The sequence below is a fragment of the Euprymna scolopes genome, chromosome 17 (genome assembly GCF_053919585.1).
Source record: "Euprymna scolopes isolate OS-2025 chromosome 17, ASM5391958v1, whole genome shotgun sequence".
Classification (NCBI taxonomy): domain Eukaryota; kingdom Metazoa; phylum Mollusca; class Cephalopoda; order Sepiida; family Sepiolidae; genus Euprymna; species Euprymna scolopes.
In genome coordinates this window covers 11521855-11540953 of record NC_136498.1, presented here as the reverse complement: position 1 = coordinate 11540953, position 19099 = coordinate 11521855, and the positions used below count along the sequence as shown (strand labels likewise).

Here is a 19099-nt window from a genome sequence, read left to right as displayed (position 1 = left end):
TCAATCTACAGAAAGTTTTTTCAGAAAAGTTAATCAGAGATTTAGTGAGTAAGAGTGTGGCGTGATTCTTAGATTTGGTGGGGCTGTTTTGGACGACGACAATGGCTTGGGGTATGGCCCAAAACCACATCAACATTTAATATGAATTGAATATAATATATGTTTTAAAGAAAATGAAAAATTGAGCATGCATATAGGAAAGTGAAAATAAATGAAGCATCAAGAGAACAGAAAGGTCACCAGGTGGTAAGTGCTACCCAAATCATAAACAGATACATACAAGAGATAAGCACATAAAAGTTACTTTTATTAATTCATGCAAATACGAATTTGGGTCAAGAAAATTGAGTTACTTACAAACAAGATTTCCATAGTGCGAATATGCGTGTTGTTGTTGTTGTTGTTGTTGTTGGTGGTGGTGGTGGTGGTGGTGGTGGTGGTGGTGGTGGTGATGCCGCCGCCGCCGCCACAAGAAAAGTTTTAGCAATGTTTGGTATATTTCACATTCGAAGTAGCGTAGCGAGGCTGTATCAAAAGAGGCAGACGGTGGCAGAAAATTGAAAAGTGTAAAAGATTGTGTTAGAATCGAGGAGATGTCGTTGAAGGAGCATGTGGTTAGAAGTCGGGAGTGGATGCTTAAGGTTGTGGCCAATGAAGTGGAGGTATGTGAGACCAAGGCTGATTATGTGAAACGTATGGATAGAGAAAGGGCAGAGGAACGGGCTAGGAAGAAAATGCATGGAAGGTTCTTCCAGGATATAGCAGGTGGCTGATGAAAGATCATGGTATTGGCTTAGAGCTGGGTATCTGGCTAAAAGTACTGAAGCTTTTGTTTGTGCAGCACAAGAGCAGGCATTAGGAACACGATTGTTCAAAAAAGTGGTTCTAGGAGAGGAAATTGCTGCAGAATGCCGGATTTGTGGTAAGACCTCAGAATCAATTGCGCACCTTGCAGCAGGGTGTAGTGGACTGGCCCAAAGAGAGTACCGCAAAAGACACGATCGCATAGGACTCCGGATATATTGGGAGTTGTGTAAGAGGGTTGGGGTGAAGTGTGCTGGAAAATGGTTTGAGGAGGTGCCTGATGACGTGAGAACAAGTGATGATGGCAACGTAGAGGTATGGTGGGACAAAAGTGTCATAACGACCAAGCAATTGGAACATAATCGTCCGGATTTGGTCGTCATTGACAAGGTCTCAAAAAACTGGCAGATTGTAGACTTCTCAGTACCCTGGGACAGGAATGTGAGAGAGAAGGAGAATGAGAAGTGGAGCAATTATGCTCCATTGGCCTTGGAGATAAGGCGTATACACGGGGTTAAAACACAAATAATACCGGTCGTAGTTGGTACACTAGGAGTAGTATAAAGTCGTCTGGAAGGACAATTGAAAAAACTACAAATGTTTTAGGCGGCCTTCAAACCTCTGCAATTATAGGCACCACCAACATCCGTAGGAAAACCCTTGATCTTTGAAGCTCCTGGTTTGAAGCCGGGATTAAGGGAAATCCTCTGGAAATGAATCCCATCCCTTTCCAGAGAGACGTTCATAAGCGAAATCAGAATAATAATAATAATTATTATTATTATTATTATTATTATTATTATTATTATTATTATTTTATGTATCCACATAAAAGTTTATATATCTGCAATGTGTATGTGTGTTTGTCAATTTACCTTGTTTTTGTTAGGGCGTGTGCGTAGTAATTCGTCTCTGTCCGCTAGACTGTCGCTAGTGGGCATGTTAGTGGAGAATGTGGGCGCAAGATAAAAGAAAAGTGATATGTGGGTCATTGAATCCTTTCTGCACAATGCAACCCAAAGTCACGGGTGGTGTTGAGGAAACTGTCTTTGATTCTTCCGTGTGCGGTCGGCCAGTGAAGTCTCCGTCTCCTTAGCTTTTTGGCTATTTGTTATTAAAAAATCGGCTTACTATTTTGCCATAGATGTGTTACTTTGGAGGTTAAAACTGTTATATGGCAGTAGGGATTGAAACGTCGGTAGATATATTTGGTTTGTGTGTGTATACAAAACTATATGTGTTTATATATTAATTGGCTAGTGATTATACCAACGTGTGTATAGCATTTAAGGCACTGTTCACAAGATATTTATTATTTGAAAGGGACAATAATTTCTCGTACGATGGCTTCCATTTAGCTGATTCATGGTTTACCTGTTTGGACTATTGGACCTCGACAAAGACCTTCAACTTCTCCAAAGAAATAAACTAACACAGAATATAATTATATAATATATAATAATATTTAAATCAATAAAATAATATTTACACTAATTTATTTCGGTATTCCCTTTCGTTTCTAAGTTATACGCACGGTTCTTATTCACATTTCCAGTCTGCTGAATACGGTCCGTTATCTTGTCGTCTGGTGAAACCAACTTCTCTTGTGAACTCCAAAGACCAAACTCATCCAACCATCTTCATCTCTATCACTCTCCATGTCTCATCATTTTAAGACCCACGTCATCTTACACGATTTCTACATCACACTATGTTAGTCTTTAAGATGTCAAAATTATTGTTAAGTTATTGTTATTAATTTAATCGTTCTAAAACTTATTTTGTTAATACTATTTCTCTAAACATTATCTTTTTAGTTTTTATTTACATAAACATTTATTTCAATTAAAATTTAATTTTAAACAACCAATTTATCCTTGGCTAGCTAGGTTACCTGGCATCGTCCAGCATTGCTTATGCTATAAGACTATTTTCATTTGTTGGAAAATATCTGGAGTTAAAATGTTCCTGTCAAACTTATTTACTTTAGGAAGTGAGGAGGAAAGCGAATTCCAACATTGAGCACAAAGAGAGGATGTTGCTATTAGCGCTAGTTGCCTTTTAACGTTCGTGGGAACCACTTCTCGATTCAGTCAACACAAAAGGATGTCACGCAGTGTATATATTACATGGAATGGGTAACAGACCTTTGATCAACATATATATATATATATATATATATATATATATATATATATATACAGAGAGAGAGAGAGAGAGAGAGAGAGAGAGAGAGATGATAGAGATAAATGTATGTATAGAAAGAGAAGCTATTCATATATGTGTATATGGAAAGAACTGATAGAGACATCTTTACTTATCTTGGAGATAATTTAATATCAAAGAAGATAAACCGCAAGTAAAAGTATTATATCCGGAGTGAAATAGGATGAATTCGTCTTTAATTCCAATGTACAAGCAAATCCGAATCATTTAATTGAAGAGAAGTTTTACTCCTGAGACAAACATTTCCAAATCTTTCTTTCAACTTCTTATTAAAATCCTTTGTGTCCCACATTATTTGAACTGGGAATTAGGATAATGTATTAGATTGTCGTTTGTATGTTTCTCTTATTGTTTACGGCATTCGGTTCAGGGTCGGAAACATTTCATTTGAGTTTAGAAAGAAAGAGAATCTAAATTCAGTATCTCTTGAAAAAGAAAGAGATGAGTGAAAGAAAGAAAGAGGTCGCGATAGCTTCTGCTCATCCGCATACACCTTCCTCTTCTCCTAGTGCCCGTGACAAGGGAAAGAACATACATTTGTACGACCATTTTGCGCTCTTTTCTTTTACGCGGCCTTCGCGTTTTATTCATTTAATCTTTTATTACAGGATAGAACGATAAAAGTGGCGCATTAAAGAAAACAACACTACAACTTTATTTTAAAACTTTTATTGAAAAAATCAATTCAGGTAACTTGATTGTGTAGTAGAACTGGCATCTTTTTAATGTAGCCGGCTTCGGCCTCAATCGCCGCTTCGATATAGGTCCGGAACTAGGAGCACGCCTTTTCCACAAGTACCGGCGGGAGCTCGGCAAATACTCGGCGGATGGCGGCGATCAGCTGGCTTTCCTGTTGTAGGAAGTCATGTTGGTGATGTTTCGACACATGACCAAACGAAGTAGTCAAGCGGATTCAAGTTGGGGAAGGAGAGGGACCAATGCGAAAAAGGTACAAAGTCGTAGCACTCCTTCTGCAAGCAAGTCTGGGTCTCTTTGGACTTGTGAGCCGGCGCCGAGTTCTGCTGCCACACCCAGCATCTGCCAGCGGCCACGTGGTTGCATCAGAGGATCACTACACTCTTCAGCAAATTCAGGTAAACTTTGGTGTTGATTTTTAAGCCGACTTGGAAGATGTGAGGTGTTATGATGTGGCCTTCACTTGAAACCACACTAAATACCATAACTGTGATCGGAAACTTAGTTGAGCTGTGCCCTCAAGCGTTGAACCGTCCGAATATGCATTTTGATGGTGCTGGCAATGGTCCTGTAGTAATAATTTGGATCGGTAGAGAGCATGAGTTGTACGATCTCTTTTGTAAAACATTGTGTTACTTTCAAACATGATAGAAGGATCCTATCGCTCTTGGGATTTGTACACACCTGGTCAATTAGTATATTGTCTGCACACAAAAAACGGTTTTCATCAAACGGAAGTCTAGCCCACCTCAGTTTGGTTGGGGTCAGGTCAGGTTCATTAAGAGTAAATGCGATCGTGATCGTGGAGGCAGTGGTGTTGCATATTTTCTCTTTCCTTATTTTTAAAATTTTTTATCATTCCTCTTTTTGCGTGGAGCTGTATGTGCGCGAATGTGTATATTTGTATCTAACTAATATATATATATATATATATATATATATATATATATATATATATATATATATATATATATATTAGTTGGTTTGATATGTATGTATGCTAATATCTATTTTATGTACAGAATTCATTCTTGAACAAATGAAATTATCATTATAAATTTTAAACCACAGTTCCTCGACATATGCGCTGTATTTTGTTTAGACTTATGTAATAGGGGCAAAGATGGGGTTGAAGTCCTTCGTGAAACCACGGGTAACTTCGATTCACATGAAATTTTAACAACAAGTATTAGATGTGAATTAGTACATATTTCCTGGGTTCCAGTTATTTTAGTATATTTTAACGAATTTTAGGAAGTATGATATTTGGAAATTCAAATATTTCAGATTTGCATTAAATGTGATCAATTTAGCAAGGTTCCTTGAATTTACATTTTTTCTTAAGTTTTTAACATGGAAAAAATGTGGCTTACTCTCATTGTTCCTTTTTTATTTATTTTTCTAAACAAAGGCACCACGTCGAATTCGTTCTTGAAGATGGTCTGATCAAGAACGGCAAGTTGATTGCACATAAACAAGATTCCGAAGCAGTTCTCAATATGAAACGCGCGATCATTCGCACACTTCAGTTAAAGATGCAAGCACCCGATCAATATAAACAGATTGTGAACCAGGTCAGTTTCTCTCCAATTAACCTTTTTCATTATATACAGGGTGTCCAAAAAGTCACTGAAGGGTTGAAAGTTTTGTCATTTTATTATTAATGATTAACTTTTTCCTTTATTTCATATAATTTACAGATAATATTTTGAAAATTAATTATAGACAAGTATAGAATTGAACAATGTAAGCAAGTTGTGAAATTGTTTTAACAAAATCAGGGGTCAAGTGTTTTGAAACAGTCTCTACCAAACTTCACTGTCAATTTGTGGCTTACAGAGGGGATTAAATTCGATTTGATTTTTCACTTGCATAGATAGCTACTAAGCAATCAAAATTTAAAAAGATGGAACTTGGCAGGCCATCGTTGAAACTACGTGTTACTTCTACACATGCATAAATATATATTTATATCTTTAATAACATTATTTTTATGGTTTTATGTGCATATGAACTAAGATCAGACCGAATGATGCTAGATAGCTTTATGTTTTGATTTAAATTCTAGGCGACAGTACACAAGTTATATATATATATATATATATATATATATATATATATATATATATATATATATATCGGATCGGCGACTATACACCTTTCGATATGTTTTGAATTCAATTATTTACGAAAGAGCATTTTACCTTTATGCGAGCTGGGAATAATTTTCCCTTTAACCAATTTTGTACCCTCACATGGGGAGCGGTATATATATTATTTTTAAAATGTAATTATCCACTGACACGTGTTTCGTCGTCCACGACTCATCAGAGTGGCTGAATATATATATATATATATATATATATATATATATGGCTTATATATATATATATATATATATATATATATATATATAATGAGGCTAAAGATTAATAATTGTAAAATATGAATCAGTTTGAAAGGGAATAAGAAAACAAAACCAATATATATACTATAGCTCTAGGATAAATACAACCATTGAGCCTATTATATATCTACAGTATTATGAGCAATGTTCTTTTAACGTATTAATACATTAAAATAAACTTTGCTTTTCTAGAGTTCCGTTACAAAAAATATTTTTTATATAATTTTATATTCTTTTCTAAAATAATACTTATCATATTGTATTTTAACTGGGTATAAGCATACAACTAAAATCTTATTCTATACTAAATGTATTTCTCTGTTTTAGTGGTCATCGTGTTTGTTTATTTTTTGAATAATTTAATGTGTGATCTAATTATAAAAATAATTGCCTGCAAGCTCACAAGTTTTTACCGTTTCTCGTATCTTTCGTGTCCACTACTTCTCCTCTTTCATTCGCTCTTTTTATAATATCTTTTCAAATTTATTGGTAATCGAATTAATGCATATAAACGTACACGCTCTTCTCATCCTTAAAAACCATCTCGCATAAACCCATGCACAGCTAGACACAACTACCACTACACGACGACATTTAACAGCAAAAAATCTTTTCATAAAATCAAACCGAATCGCATTTTACGTTCTTACTTTAAAAGCAACGACTCTTTTCATAAAATCGAATTAAATCGAATTTTAAGTTCTTCATTGAAATGTGACGACTTATTTCTTGAGCTCAAGCCGAATAGTATTGTAAGTTCTTTACTTAAAATCCACGACTCTTCTAATGAAATCCAACCGAATCATATTTAATTCTTCATTTAAAAGCGACGATATCTTTTGCGGCTCATCGATATGCATATTAATGCATATCGAACTACAGTATATTTATGTTAGCCGTATAAACTTCAATTGTTGAGTATTTTAAGTTATCACATCCATAAACTATGCATTTATCTGTTAAGAATATTCAAATAACATTTAATAGTCTACTATAAGCTAATAAGGCTTACACACTGAAGGAACATTCAATTAGTTTTTAATTACATAGTAAATTAGTGTCAGACGCTTTATTTACATTGGAATTGAACCAAGGGACATAATCTACTTCTCATTATTTCATATTAATTTCCCTTAAAACTAAATATAATTGCTTCATTATTTGGCTCCATTGAACTCTATTGCATTGTAAATAAACGAAGATTCTTTAAACTGATTAGTTATGTTATAAATTATTTATAACTACGTAGCTTTCTTTTAATAGTAACGTTTTTAATTTCCCCCTCTTATAAAGATATATTTATGTACTAAAAGGTATTTAGTATGGCCTTTAACTCACCATAGATTTACATACAATGTTGGAAATGTGACATTTCATTTCTAAGGGGCATTCATGAGCGTTTCTACAGTTACATAGTGATTCTACACCGGTATCCCGACTGCTATCTTTGCAAGCTTTCTTAAATACGTTATCTATTTTTACATTATGTGAACCTATTACAGTTTTAGCTATTAATGGATGTTGAAAAGGACAATTTATAAAAACATATATAATTTCTAGAACTTTCTTCTTATTAATCTTATTTCCGTGATGTTGCTGTGGAGGTTCTAAATTTATTCGGGTTAGAACTGTTAGTGGTTACTATAAGGAATTTGTAAATTTATGACTGCTCATGGCCATATATGATATAACCTGGGGTCATACCTTTCCTCGATTTCTCTTCGCCCCTGATTCATTAGATTCATCCGTTATGCAATTTATTTCATTATTTTATCCTCATCTGAGTAATACTTCGTTATATTTTTACTACTAAATATTTTTCCATCGTAATATAGTTTCGATGTTCTTTTAGAGATGTTAGAGATAATAGCTTTCTTGAAAAGTAATATCTAGAAAATTCACTAATGTTAATTGTTATTCTAAGGTTTTTACCTCTGTATTTAGTTTTTTCCCCCAAATTTCTGTCGCCAGCATTCACAAAAAAACAGCGCATTATTTCTATACAAAGCTCCTCTTATACTTGTTCATTTTTATACATCTCCTTAAGAATGTAACGTTCCACAAGAACCGCTTTGGGGACTGCCATCGTGATATCAAAGTTAAGTTTCCTAGTTTTCCTCATCCAAAATTTATTGTTGTATTTAATTAATGTTCTTCTAGGTAATTTTACTATGTCATTTTCTCAAATATTTAATTTAGTTGATTTAGTTTCATCTTTTACTAACTTTCCGGGAAATAGATGGGTAATAAAATATATGTCAAACAATGTAAATTTACGGTTTTATACCCAACTTAGAACTTCGTCCAATAAACACGATAAAGGTATGAGTCACACAAAAACTAAAACCTGTTATTATTCAAGTATTATTTGTGTTTCTCTAATGTAAACATACGGCACTTCGGAGTATATACCTTACTGTTATTGTTTATATTGATTTTTGAACAAATTTCATGAGGAATTAATATCGTGGATATCGTTTTAGCAATATTATAGTTTTATTTCAGTTTCTTTGTAATGAGGTTATTATGAGTTTTGAAACGCACACTATAATTGTTCAATGTTTTGTCCGCTTTCTTAGTTTTAAAGTTCTATTTAGTATATTTGTTGTTGAGTTAGAATATTTGCGTTTCCTTTTTACTTTTAAGTTTCTTGTTATATTAAAGATGTTTGGTTCAAAGTCTCCCAAAGCATTTATCCGATTATTCTATGTAAAGGAAACGGGCTTGTAAAATGTACCGGAATTCTACTAACGGAAAAGACAGTTGAAGTGGATCAAATTCGTCTTTCATTTATATATATATATATATATATATATATATATATATATATATATATATATATATATATATATATATATATATATATATATATATATACCCACGTGTGTATGTACTAGCAGTGTGGCCGGTCGTAATACACACGCTTAAGTATTATATTTTAATTTAAACAGACTTCCCATTTATTATTATTATTATTAGTAGTAGTAGTAGCAGTAGCAGTAGTAGTAGTAGTAGTAGTATAGATTCAATTATATATTTATTATTAATATATAATTATTATACAAATATACGGCCACCTGGTTTTTCTCAGTCCTAGAATATTTTTAATATATTTTTACTCATTCAGCTTTCGTATTTATTATAGCGCCACTTCTTTCTTGATTATTAAATTGTACTTAATACATAGTAATGATGTAAATATATATATATATATACATATATATATATATATATATATATATATATATATATATATATATATATATGTTTAGGCAGCATTTTTCTCTTAGGTATATAACATTAAATAAAACAGACGTTGAACATTTTATTTTTATTTTCCTTTTTCATTAGTTAATTATTTTATTTATTCATTTATTTGTAACCTTTTTTATTGGTTAATAGTAATAAAATCCTGGAATATTTGTAAAGTTATTAAAATAATTAATTTGAGCTACGAAACAGATACTGTCAAAAATTGCAAATGTCAACTGCATTAAAGGAATAAACTATAAGATGGTCAACATAATGAATTTTCGAATATAGTTTTTTGTCATTTATTCACTACATATATGTGTGTGAGTAATATGGACATTCATTACTCTTATTACTTATTTATTTATTTATTTATTGCAAAGGTGGATTTACCATTTAGGTTGTGCTCCCAACCAAATACTTTTAAAATTATTTCTATATAAAAAGTAATAATTAATTCCCACGCTTCCTCTAGTTTACTCACCAAGCTCGTCTACTGCCAGCGAACAACCACTTAACTATCGCCCATTTATTTATTGGAATAAACCCATAGCTCTAAACTGTTTTTTTCTTTTCATTCTTACTTTTCTTTCAGCATGAAATCTTTGGTATGTGTCCGATCCAATACTCATTTTCCAAAACACATCCATGGACCATTCGCACTGAAGTAGATATTACTCATTGTGATCTGCCGAGTATCTTTGAGTTTCAGTTCAACATAAAATCCCTGATAAAGACAGTCTTGGGTGGACGACAGGTAAAAAACATTTCAGAGGTAAGTGATCATCTGTTATTCAAGCAAGTAAATATTTTAATGTAACGTATGTTTATTTATTTGTGTTATTTTGGCCGTCATTGTTGTTGTGCTGTAAAAAGGGAAAAACTTACTGTTGTTGTTGCTGCTGCTGACTCTCTATATTTTGGAAATAAAAATGCGTTTGTATCCAGCAAGGATTCGAAATGCAAAGGGATGCTGTTAGAATGTTTGAAAACAGCCAAAAACTGATATGATCCTGGGAAAGGGATATTTATCGTTTGAAGTATCTCTGCGGTTTTACTTCAGTTCAAGTAATAACTCTGGTATGTCGCAGTATTGACAAGTATTATGTCTGAGGTGGGTTTTTTTAGCGTGAGACTAGACCTTTCGACTTCTCTCTGAAATATCTCTACTAGCCAGTATTTATGGCTTAACCAGCCAATAACAATATTGAATGATGACAGTCTGGATGTACAGGAAGGAACAATAAAATTGTGGTCATAGAAAAGACGACATGATTCCATTTCCATCTGATGCAAACCGTTTTTTTTTTCTTTTTTTGCCGACCATCTACTAGTTTTCCAGTTGTGTATAATTCCCAAGTGCGATAGGATCCTTCTCTCATGTCTAAAGTGACACAATGTTCAACGAGTGATAATGTAAAACTCTACTGATCTAAATTATGACATTAAGACCATTGCCAGCATCCTAAAAATGCATTGCTGGATTGCTACAAATAACAGGGGCGTGCCTAGGGTGATGAAAAAGTTTCTGGCTATGGTTTTGGTGTTTGGTGTGGTTTCAAGTGAGGGCCACATTATGCTACCCCATGTCTTCAAAGTCGGATTGAAAGTCAACACCAAAGTGTACCTGGATGTGCTGAGAAGTCTGGTGCAATCAGGTGGCCACTGGCAGACCCTGGGTGTGGCAGCAGAACTCAGCACTGGCCCACAAGTCTAAAGAGATCCAGGTTTGGCTTCATAAGGCATGCTACGACTTTATACCCTTCTCTCACTGACCTCATCCTTCCCCAACCTGGACTCGCTGGACTATTTTGTTTGGTCAAACGTTGAGAACATCACCAACATGATCTCCCACAGCACCAAAGTCAGCCTGATCACCGCCATTCGCTGAGGATTCGCCAAGCTCCTGATGGCGCTTTTGACCAAGACATGCTCCCAGTTCTGAATCGAGGTGATGATTGAATCTGAATGCGGCTACATTAGATAAATGTCAGCTCTACTACATAATCAAGTTACCTGAATTTATTATTTCAATAAATGTTTTAAAATAAATAGTATTGTTTTCTTTAAGGCGACACTTTTATTGTTCCACCCTGTACTTATATTAATTACATCAAAAACACATTTTTGTGCTGTTTTGTCAACTGTATGCCACTTTAATGAGATCTGATTCGTCAGCTCAAGTGACAATATGTTAAGAAAGGTTTCTGTCACACAGATTAAGTGTTCGATAATAAATCATTTTTAAGGAGTAACATGGATGGTAACATTTAATGCTAGTAAGACTAAGCTGCTCTCCTTTTGTAATTACAAGAAGCCTCTTCAACCACCGATATCCATGACAAATAACACCCTAGCTGATAATTTTTCCCTCAAACTCTTCGTCATAACATTCATGAGCAAGATGAACTGAAACAAATACGCTGAGGACATTGCAAACACTGCTGCAAAATGGTGGATTCCCTCTATCTTGCTAGAAGACTACTTACATCTGAGAGTATACTTACCTCTACAAGGCTACCAGTTGCCCATACATAGAGTATTGTTGCCACATCTGGGCTGGTGCATCTGCCACTAGTCTCTCCGTCTCGAATAGGGTCCAAAAAATAGTTTTCAATCTAATAGGTCCCACTTTGTCAACTAAGCTCCAAGCTCTGTCCCATCGCCACAATGTTGTATCGTTCTGCCTGTTTTATAAGTATTTTAATAGAATGTGCTCTAATGAACTTGTTGTATTTGTGCCCTCTCGACGTAAATATCTCCGACAAACACGCTTAGTAACAAAATCATACTTCTTCACTGTTAGGGTTCCTGAATGCCAGCAGTTTTTCTACTCTAATAGTTTCTTCCCTGCAAACGGCCAGACTTTGGAATGTCCTTTCTGCTAACTGTTTTCTGTAAGAAGTTTAAATATAATGTAAATCAACATCTTGAACATCCTTCCTTGGCATGGTCCCAAGTAGTAGCCCCTTGCTTCCAAGTAGCGATATGCCTTATAAGAGGTGAACGTGAGTAAAAAAAAAAATAGTATAAGTCTTATTTTTTCTATGAATACTATTTTTTCTATGAATACTATTATTTTTTATGAATACTATTATTTTCTATGAATACTATTTTTCTATGATACTATTATTTTCTATGAATACTATTATTTTCTATGAATAGTATTATTTTCTATGAATACTATTATTTTCTATGAATAGTATTATTTTCTATGATACTATTATTTTCTATGAATACTATTTTTCTATGAATACTATTTTTCTATGAATACTATTATTTTCTATCAATACTATTTTTTCTATGAATACTATTATTTTCTATGAATACTATTATTTCTATGAATACTATTTTTTCTATGAATAGTATTATTTTCTATGACTACTATTTTTTCTATGAATAGTATTATTTTCTATGACTACTATTTTTTCTATGAATACTATTATTTTCTATGAATACTATTTTTTCTATGAATATTATTATTTTCTATGAATACTATTTTTTCTATGAATATTATTATTTTCTATGAATACTATCTTTTCTATGAATACTGTTTTTCTATGAATACTATTATTTTCTATGAATACTATTTTTTCTATGAATATTATTATTTTCTATGAATACTATTATTTTCTATGAATACTATTATTTTCTATGAATACTGTTTTTTCTATTAATACTATTTTTTCTATGAATACTATTTTTTCTATGAATACTATTATTTTCTATGAATACTATCTTTTCTATGAATACTATCTTTTCTATGAATACTATTTTTTCTATGAATACTATTATTTTCTATGAATACTATTTTTTCTATGAATACTATTATTTTCTATGAATACTATCTTTTCTATGAATACTATCTTTTCTATGAATACTATTTTTTCTATGAATACTATTATTTTCTATGAATACTATCTTTTCTATGAATACTATTTTTTCTATGAATACTATTATTTTCTATGAATACTATTTTTTCTATGAATACTATTATTTTCTATGAATACTATTTTTTCTATGAATACTATTATTTTCTATGAATACTATTTTTTCTATGAATACTATTATTTTCTATGAATACTATTATTTTCTATGAATACTATCTTTTTTATGAATACTGTTTTTTCTATGAATACTATTATTTTCTATGAATACTATTTTTTCTATGAATATTATTATTTTCTATGAATACTATTATTTTCTATGAATACTATTATCGTATACTGTCCTCAAAATTGCTTGATCATTTCTCTGCGTCCCTGCGTTCTTTGTTTTACTCGTTTGTCTAATGATCTCAACCAATTCTCTGTTTTGATATTTCGTTATAATACACCTTTCTATTTCTGTAGTTTCTTTCCATAAACTGCAACCTTGTGGAACTCTTTTACTATTAATTGTTTTCCTCCTACCTATAATCCGGGTATTTCCAGTTTTCTAATATGCGTTTCCTGTATTTTTGATGACATACATTGTTCTTGTTAGCACCTTACATCAAGTGCCTTCACACCTTGTTTTGAGCACTTTCGATAGAAATTTGTTTAGGTCATTTTCAGCTAATACTCGTCAAACAAATGACCTTTGTTCAGTTCTGAAATAGTTTATTTTTCAAAACTAGATTCTATTTACGTAAATGGACTTCTTGTTCGTTTGCTCATTATGACAGCTGGTGCTATCAGATCAGGATGTCTGAAGATACCAGCTTTTTGACAAAAAAAATGCACCAAAATTGATGTTATTGCTTTTGTCATTTCTCTTTGAAAAACTCAATCATGTTTTGCAAAGCCAAAAACAAAACAACGACCTATATCTACAAAAGAATCAAACTAAACAACATGCAAAAGTATTTAATGATAGAATCTGACGTATGTTTACAAAAATGTCCGGATTTTTAAGAGTTTTTTTCAAAAGAAATAAATTTTGCTAATGTATTCTAATCTCTTTAACAAATCAAATAAAACAAAAACAATTAAACCTTTCATGATATTAAATGAGCCAAAGAAGTTTGAATATCAATAAACAAAACAAACTCATTCGCTTATTATGACGATTCCAAATTCTAACAATCATGCTTCGCTACAAAGTGTTTATACTTCCTGGTGCCTCCATAGACATTTACTTGTCCATACATTTCAAAACTAATTAGTTTGTCTTAAATAGTCTCCATTTCCTCTACGTCAATTCAAGGGAAGTAATTCATGTATCATATGACCTATTAACAGCATCATTTTATTAATTAGAAGCATTTTTGTTAATTCAAATAACCTGTTTTATAAATGAGTAGCATTAAATGTTAGCATTCATACTTTGATTCCATTCTACTAAAGACTGAAGCATGTTTTTATTTCTCTAATTATTATTTTATGTGGGTAGATAAGGAGATTAAGACATTCTGTATCCAAGCCAAGATATGTACATATAATGACGACTCACGTGCCGAGTTTATGTTGCATCAGCATTTAAGCTGTGACGTGGGTGTGACGTCATGACATGAAATGTATGTATATGCATCAAGATCGGATATAAAATAGAAGAGAAGCAACAGGAAGAGAAGCTTTGCGACTTGACAAGCACGCAAATCCAAGTTCTTCCTCTATAATTTTGAAAGTGAGCTAGCTGACACGAGAGCGCTAGCGAGAATTACTGTAACACAACAACTGGTTGCAAGTTAAAAAAGTACTGAGAAGAAAGAAGAAGAAAGAGAAAACATAAACTTGTATGTAAAACGAACGAAACTTTTTCTTTCACGTAAAAATTCGTGGCAAAGCATTATTTTCTTTGCGAGTTTCTAAATACAACGTTTTGAAAGCAATAAAAACATTTCTTTTTTATGAGAGTTTTTTTTTACACGACATCGCTTCTTTTCTTTTTGTGAGAATTTTTTTTTTCTTTAAACTTTGTGTCACTTCCACGTGTGCTTAGTTCGACCTTATCAAGATTAATTCTAATTAATTTAATCGCTATCGGGGATAGAGCCTTCCATTACGTAACATGGTGGTCATATGTTTCATTATATTTAATGTCTGTTCATGTAATTAACTCCTGTCATATAAATTTGTTTTTGTAGATGATTTACCCGTTTGATTCTTCTTATAATTGTGACTATAAAGTAAGCGGCGACCAGGAAATCAGCTCGGTGTCTTGTCTGCAGAACCAGGCATTCCGTGTTCTGAAACACTACGGCAATATTGATGCAACTGCAATGTATAACATCAGGTAATGTATAAATAATGTATAATGTATAAATAAAATTCTCCACGTTTTTTTATCAGAAAGTAGGGAGAGGGGTGGGAAGCTGAAATATAGCCAAGTTTCCGATTAACTGATCATGCAGGGTTGGAGAAAAATAAACGTTTTTCAAACCTTTAATTAATTAAAACGATAAATTAATTAAAACGATAAAGGCAAATGGCCGAGTAGGCATGTTCTTCTTTATAAGCACACTGGACAAAGGAAATGAGCAGTTTAAAATTCTAGGAAATTAGAAAGTAACGCATAACTGCTAATAGTTTTTGAGATGTTACTCATCTCATAGTTAAACAGTATTAGCAGACATAATCACATTGATACATTGGCTCTCATTAGATCACTGACATGAGCCTGGCCAGTATCAGATTAGTGACCATTTGGAAATACCAAGCGTTAATGAAGGAAGATGTCGACATTTCTGCCAGCTCCTGCATCTCATCTGACCATCAGTTGTCTCAACCTTGTCTTGTCGTCGGATCAGGCTGATTCAAATGAGAGTTCAGCAACCTTCCAGGGTGTGACATCCATCTTCTGACAGATAAACAAACTCTCGTTACCAGGCATTTGTCAATATTCATACGACCGCAGTAGAATTTACATGTTACATAACATTGAAATTCTGCACTTTCCTGCTTGATGCTAAAGGAGGGGATTGTTTTAATAATGTGTCATTGCTAATCAAGACCCAAAGGCGACTCAAGGATAAGTTTTTGTCAGTTGTTGATAAACATCATCTTGAGCTGATTAGTAAAATGGATGAATTGGTAAGAGTTTGATTAATTAAGTGAACGGCTTGACAAAAATTTGTTACCATTCGATTTGAAAATTTTGTAGTCAACTGGAAAGCAAACACATGGTATTGTGTTCTACATGATGTTATATTTTACAGATAGGAAGTTTTTGCTATAGTTTATCTTTCTTGCGGTCCTTTCTTGGTCTTGCCAGATTGCAGGACAAGAATCCATCTGATCTAGTGCAGAAGAATTTTATGGTGCTGTTATTTGAGGTAGCATCACTAGAAAGTGCAAGTACTTCCAACCCCAATATACATGCACCCTATAAACCCATCTAGCATCAAAATTCCACCCTTTCACTGCTGCATCATATGCTTGTTTCAGAAGTACTTTAATGGAATGTGCTTTGATGAACATATTGCACTTACACTCCCTCAAACTACATACTCCTGACTAACTTAATAAACAGCAAAATCCCAACCGTTTCACTATAAAGAACCCTTGACGCCAGGAAGCATTCTACTCTGTTAGCTTCTTCTCTTGAACTACTAGACTATGAAATTCCCTCCTTTTTCTTTTTTTTTTTTTTTGCTTCCACGACTTTATTAACAACATAAATCAGTTCGAATGTAATGTGAAGAGACATCTCTTCACATAGTCCATAGTAGACATGATCCCAAGTGGCATTATGTCGTGTTTAAAGTGAAAAAAGTGTAAAAAGAAAGTTGCCCTATTATTTATATTTTAAACCCATGTGTAGCCTTGTTAAAGAGATTTTGGCTTCAAATATTTTTTTCATTTTGGATAGTTGGTTAAGGTTGTTTATATTAATGAACTGCCACTCATAAAAGTCGAAGGATAAGGCTTAATGAGATTGCCAGTTGACAATGAACAAGACTTTTTGAGACTGTTGGCATATTAAATGACAAGAATTTGTTAACGCTTGAATTAAAAATGATCATGTTGTACTCAGCAAGGGACTCCACAGATGTGAATTACCTGGGAAGAACGGTCTGCTTCGATTTATGTATGAAGAAGGAGAAAAGAAAGTTCTTGACAGTGAATGATATTGGACAAAATTTGCTATGAATTCAGAACTATTTATTTGCCATTTTTATTATAATCTCTTAATTGATGCAAACAGGTGCTTGCACCAATTCTAATGTTATGTGGTGGTCCTTTGGCTATGATCACAGTATAGTATCTGTGTTATGTTTTAGTAGGCATGCCAAGAGTCAGAACGATTATTATGAATAATTTTTAAATTATTTAGATTAAAATAATATTCAAAATATTTTTTAAAGAAAAGAGTGTAAGTTAAAATAGTTATGTTAAATATTTTACTGTAGAACTTTGGCTCAAGGAAAAATGTTATGAATAAAAGGAAAAGCATGAACAAAGCTAGTTTGGAATTTGTTTTATTAAACAACGATGTGGCTTACAGACAAACAAGATTGTCCACTCTGACTGATGTAAGAGACACGTAAGCCAGGAGAAATCAGAATTAGGAGTTAGTCTGTTATGGGAAGTCGAGGAGACGAGTCGTGAGTTAAATAGCCACTGAATTAATTTGCGGACAGGCGTTGTCTCTGTGGTATGATGGAAACATCTATGGACCAACGAAGGAAAATATAAGGGAGAATATTAAGAGTAGAAAACTCCGAGACGTGGAACCTTTGGAAATAAAAATCTGGAAATAATAACTCGGCGTTTTGGGTGTTTTATTCGTAAGAAGACGCCTTCATTTCAAATGCCTTCTGTCAGAGGGAGACAATAAACAAGCAGACAAGGGTTTATTCGTCATTGTTAAAAACTGTCCGTTATTATCCCGTTTGTAATTTTTATAAATATATGAACACCCCACATACACATAGAAAGACTATTAAATATACATGTAAAAGATCGACACGTACAGACACCCCATATATAAAGTAAAGTAACTGTTCTTATAATTCTAATCACTAGACGATACACGATCATCGATTACAGAAACACATATTCCTTAAATACACGAGATATAGATAGACACTGTTCTATATAAACCCGATAATACAACACTAATACGTTTCACTTTTGAACCTTTTTTTTATTCAGCCAATCGATGATATTAGAAGATAAGGGGAATGTTTTGCAGAGGGAGAGAAAAATGAAATTCCCTAAATCGAAGATGGATAGGAGTGATATCAAGTTTGTTTTCGTCCATGATCATCGAAAAGTGTTCAAGAAAATTTCGGCCGCTGAGGTGAAGCAAAACCTTGAAGATCTTGTGACAGCCTATCTCAGCCGCCCAATGAATGATATCCCGGCGATTTTTAATGGCTTTGTCGACAGAATCCGCCAAGCAAACCAAGGTGTACTCGAAGATGCGTTTGACTTGATCAAAGTGTGCCCTGAAGATAACCAGGGTTGTGACAATGGAATACCCGTAAGTGACTTTAAGCAATAAATACACATATACCCGCACACAAACACTAAAACTCACACACACACACACACACACACACTGGCATAAACGTATGAGGTGGCTCTAGTAAATAACAAAACTGACGTCACAAAATAATTTTAATTTCAAGCAAGAAACTAACTTTCCCTTTAACATAACATCCCCTCCCTCAAGGTTTGCTAGAAGAATTCTTTTTTTAGTGGTTTTCAACACTGCAGTTGCAGCCATCTTTATGGCGTCTACGCTTTTATAACAAATTCCCTTGGTAATCTTTTTTTTTTTTTCATT

The 19099-nt window shown here is 33.2% G+C and overlaps 1 protein-coding gene across 1 annotated transcript in view; it reads left to right on the top strand.

Annotated features, from left to right (window-relative positions):
- Window positions 1-19099, top strand: part of LOC145296661 (uncharacterized) — a 214994-nt gene that overhangs the window by 37033 nt on the left and 158862 nt on the right. The window contains exons 5-8 of the mRNA XM_080142600.1: window positions 5138-5300; window positions 9981-10160; window positions 15453-15601; window positions 18463-18793. Of these exons, the coding sequence (XP_079998726.1) occupies window positions 5138-5300; window positions 9981-10160; window positions 15453-15601; window positions 18463-18793 (823 nt within the window). The remainder of the gene's footprint in view (window positions 1-5137; window positions 5301-9980; window positions 10161-15452; window positions 15602-18462; window positions 18794-19099) is intronic.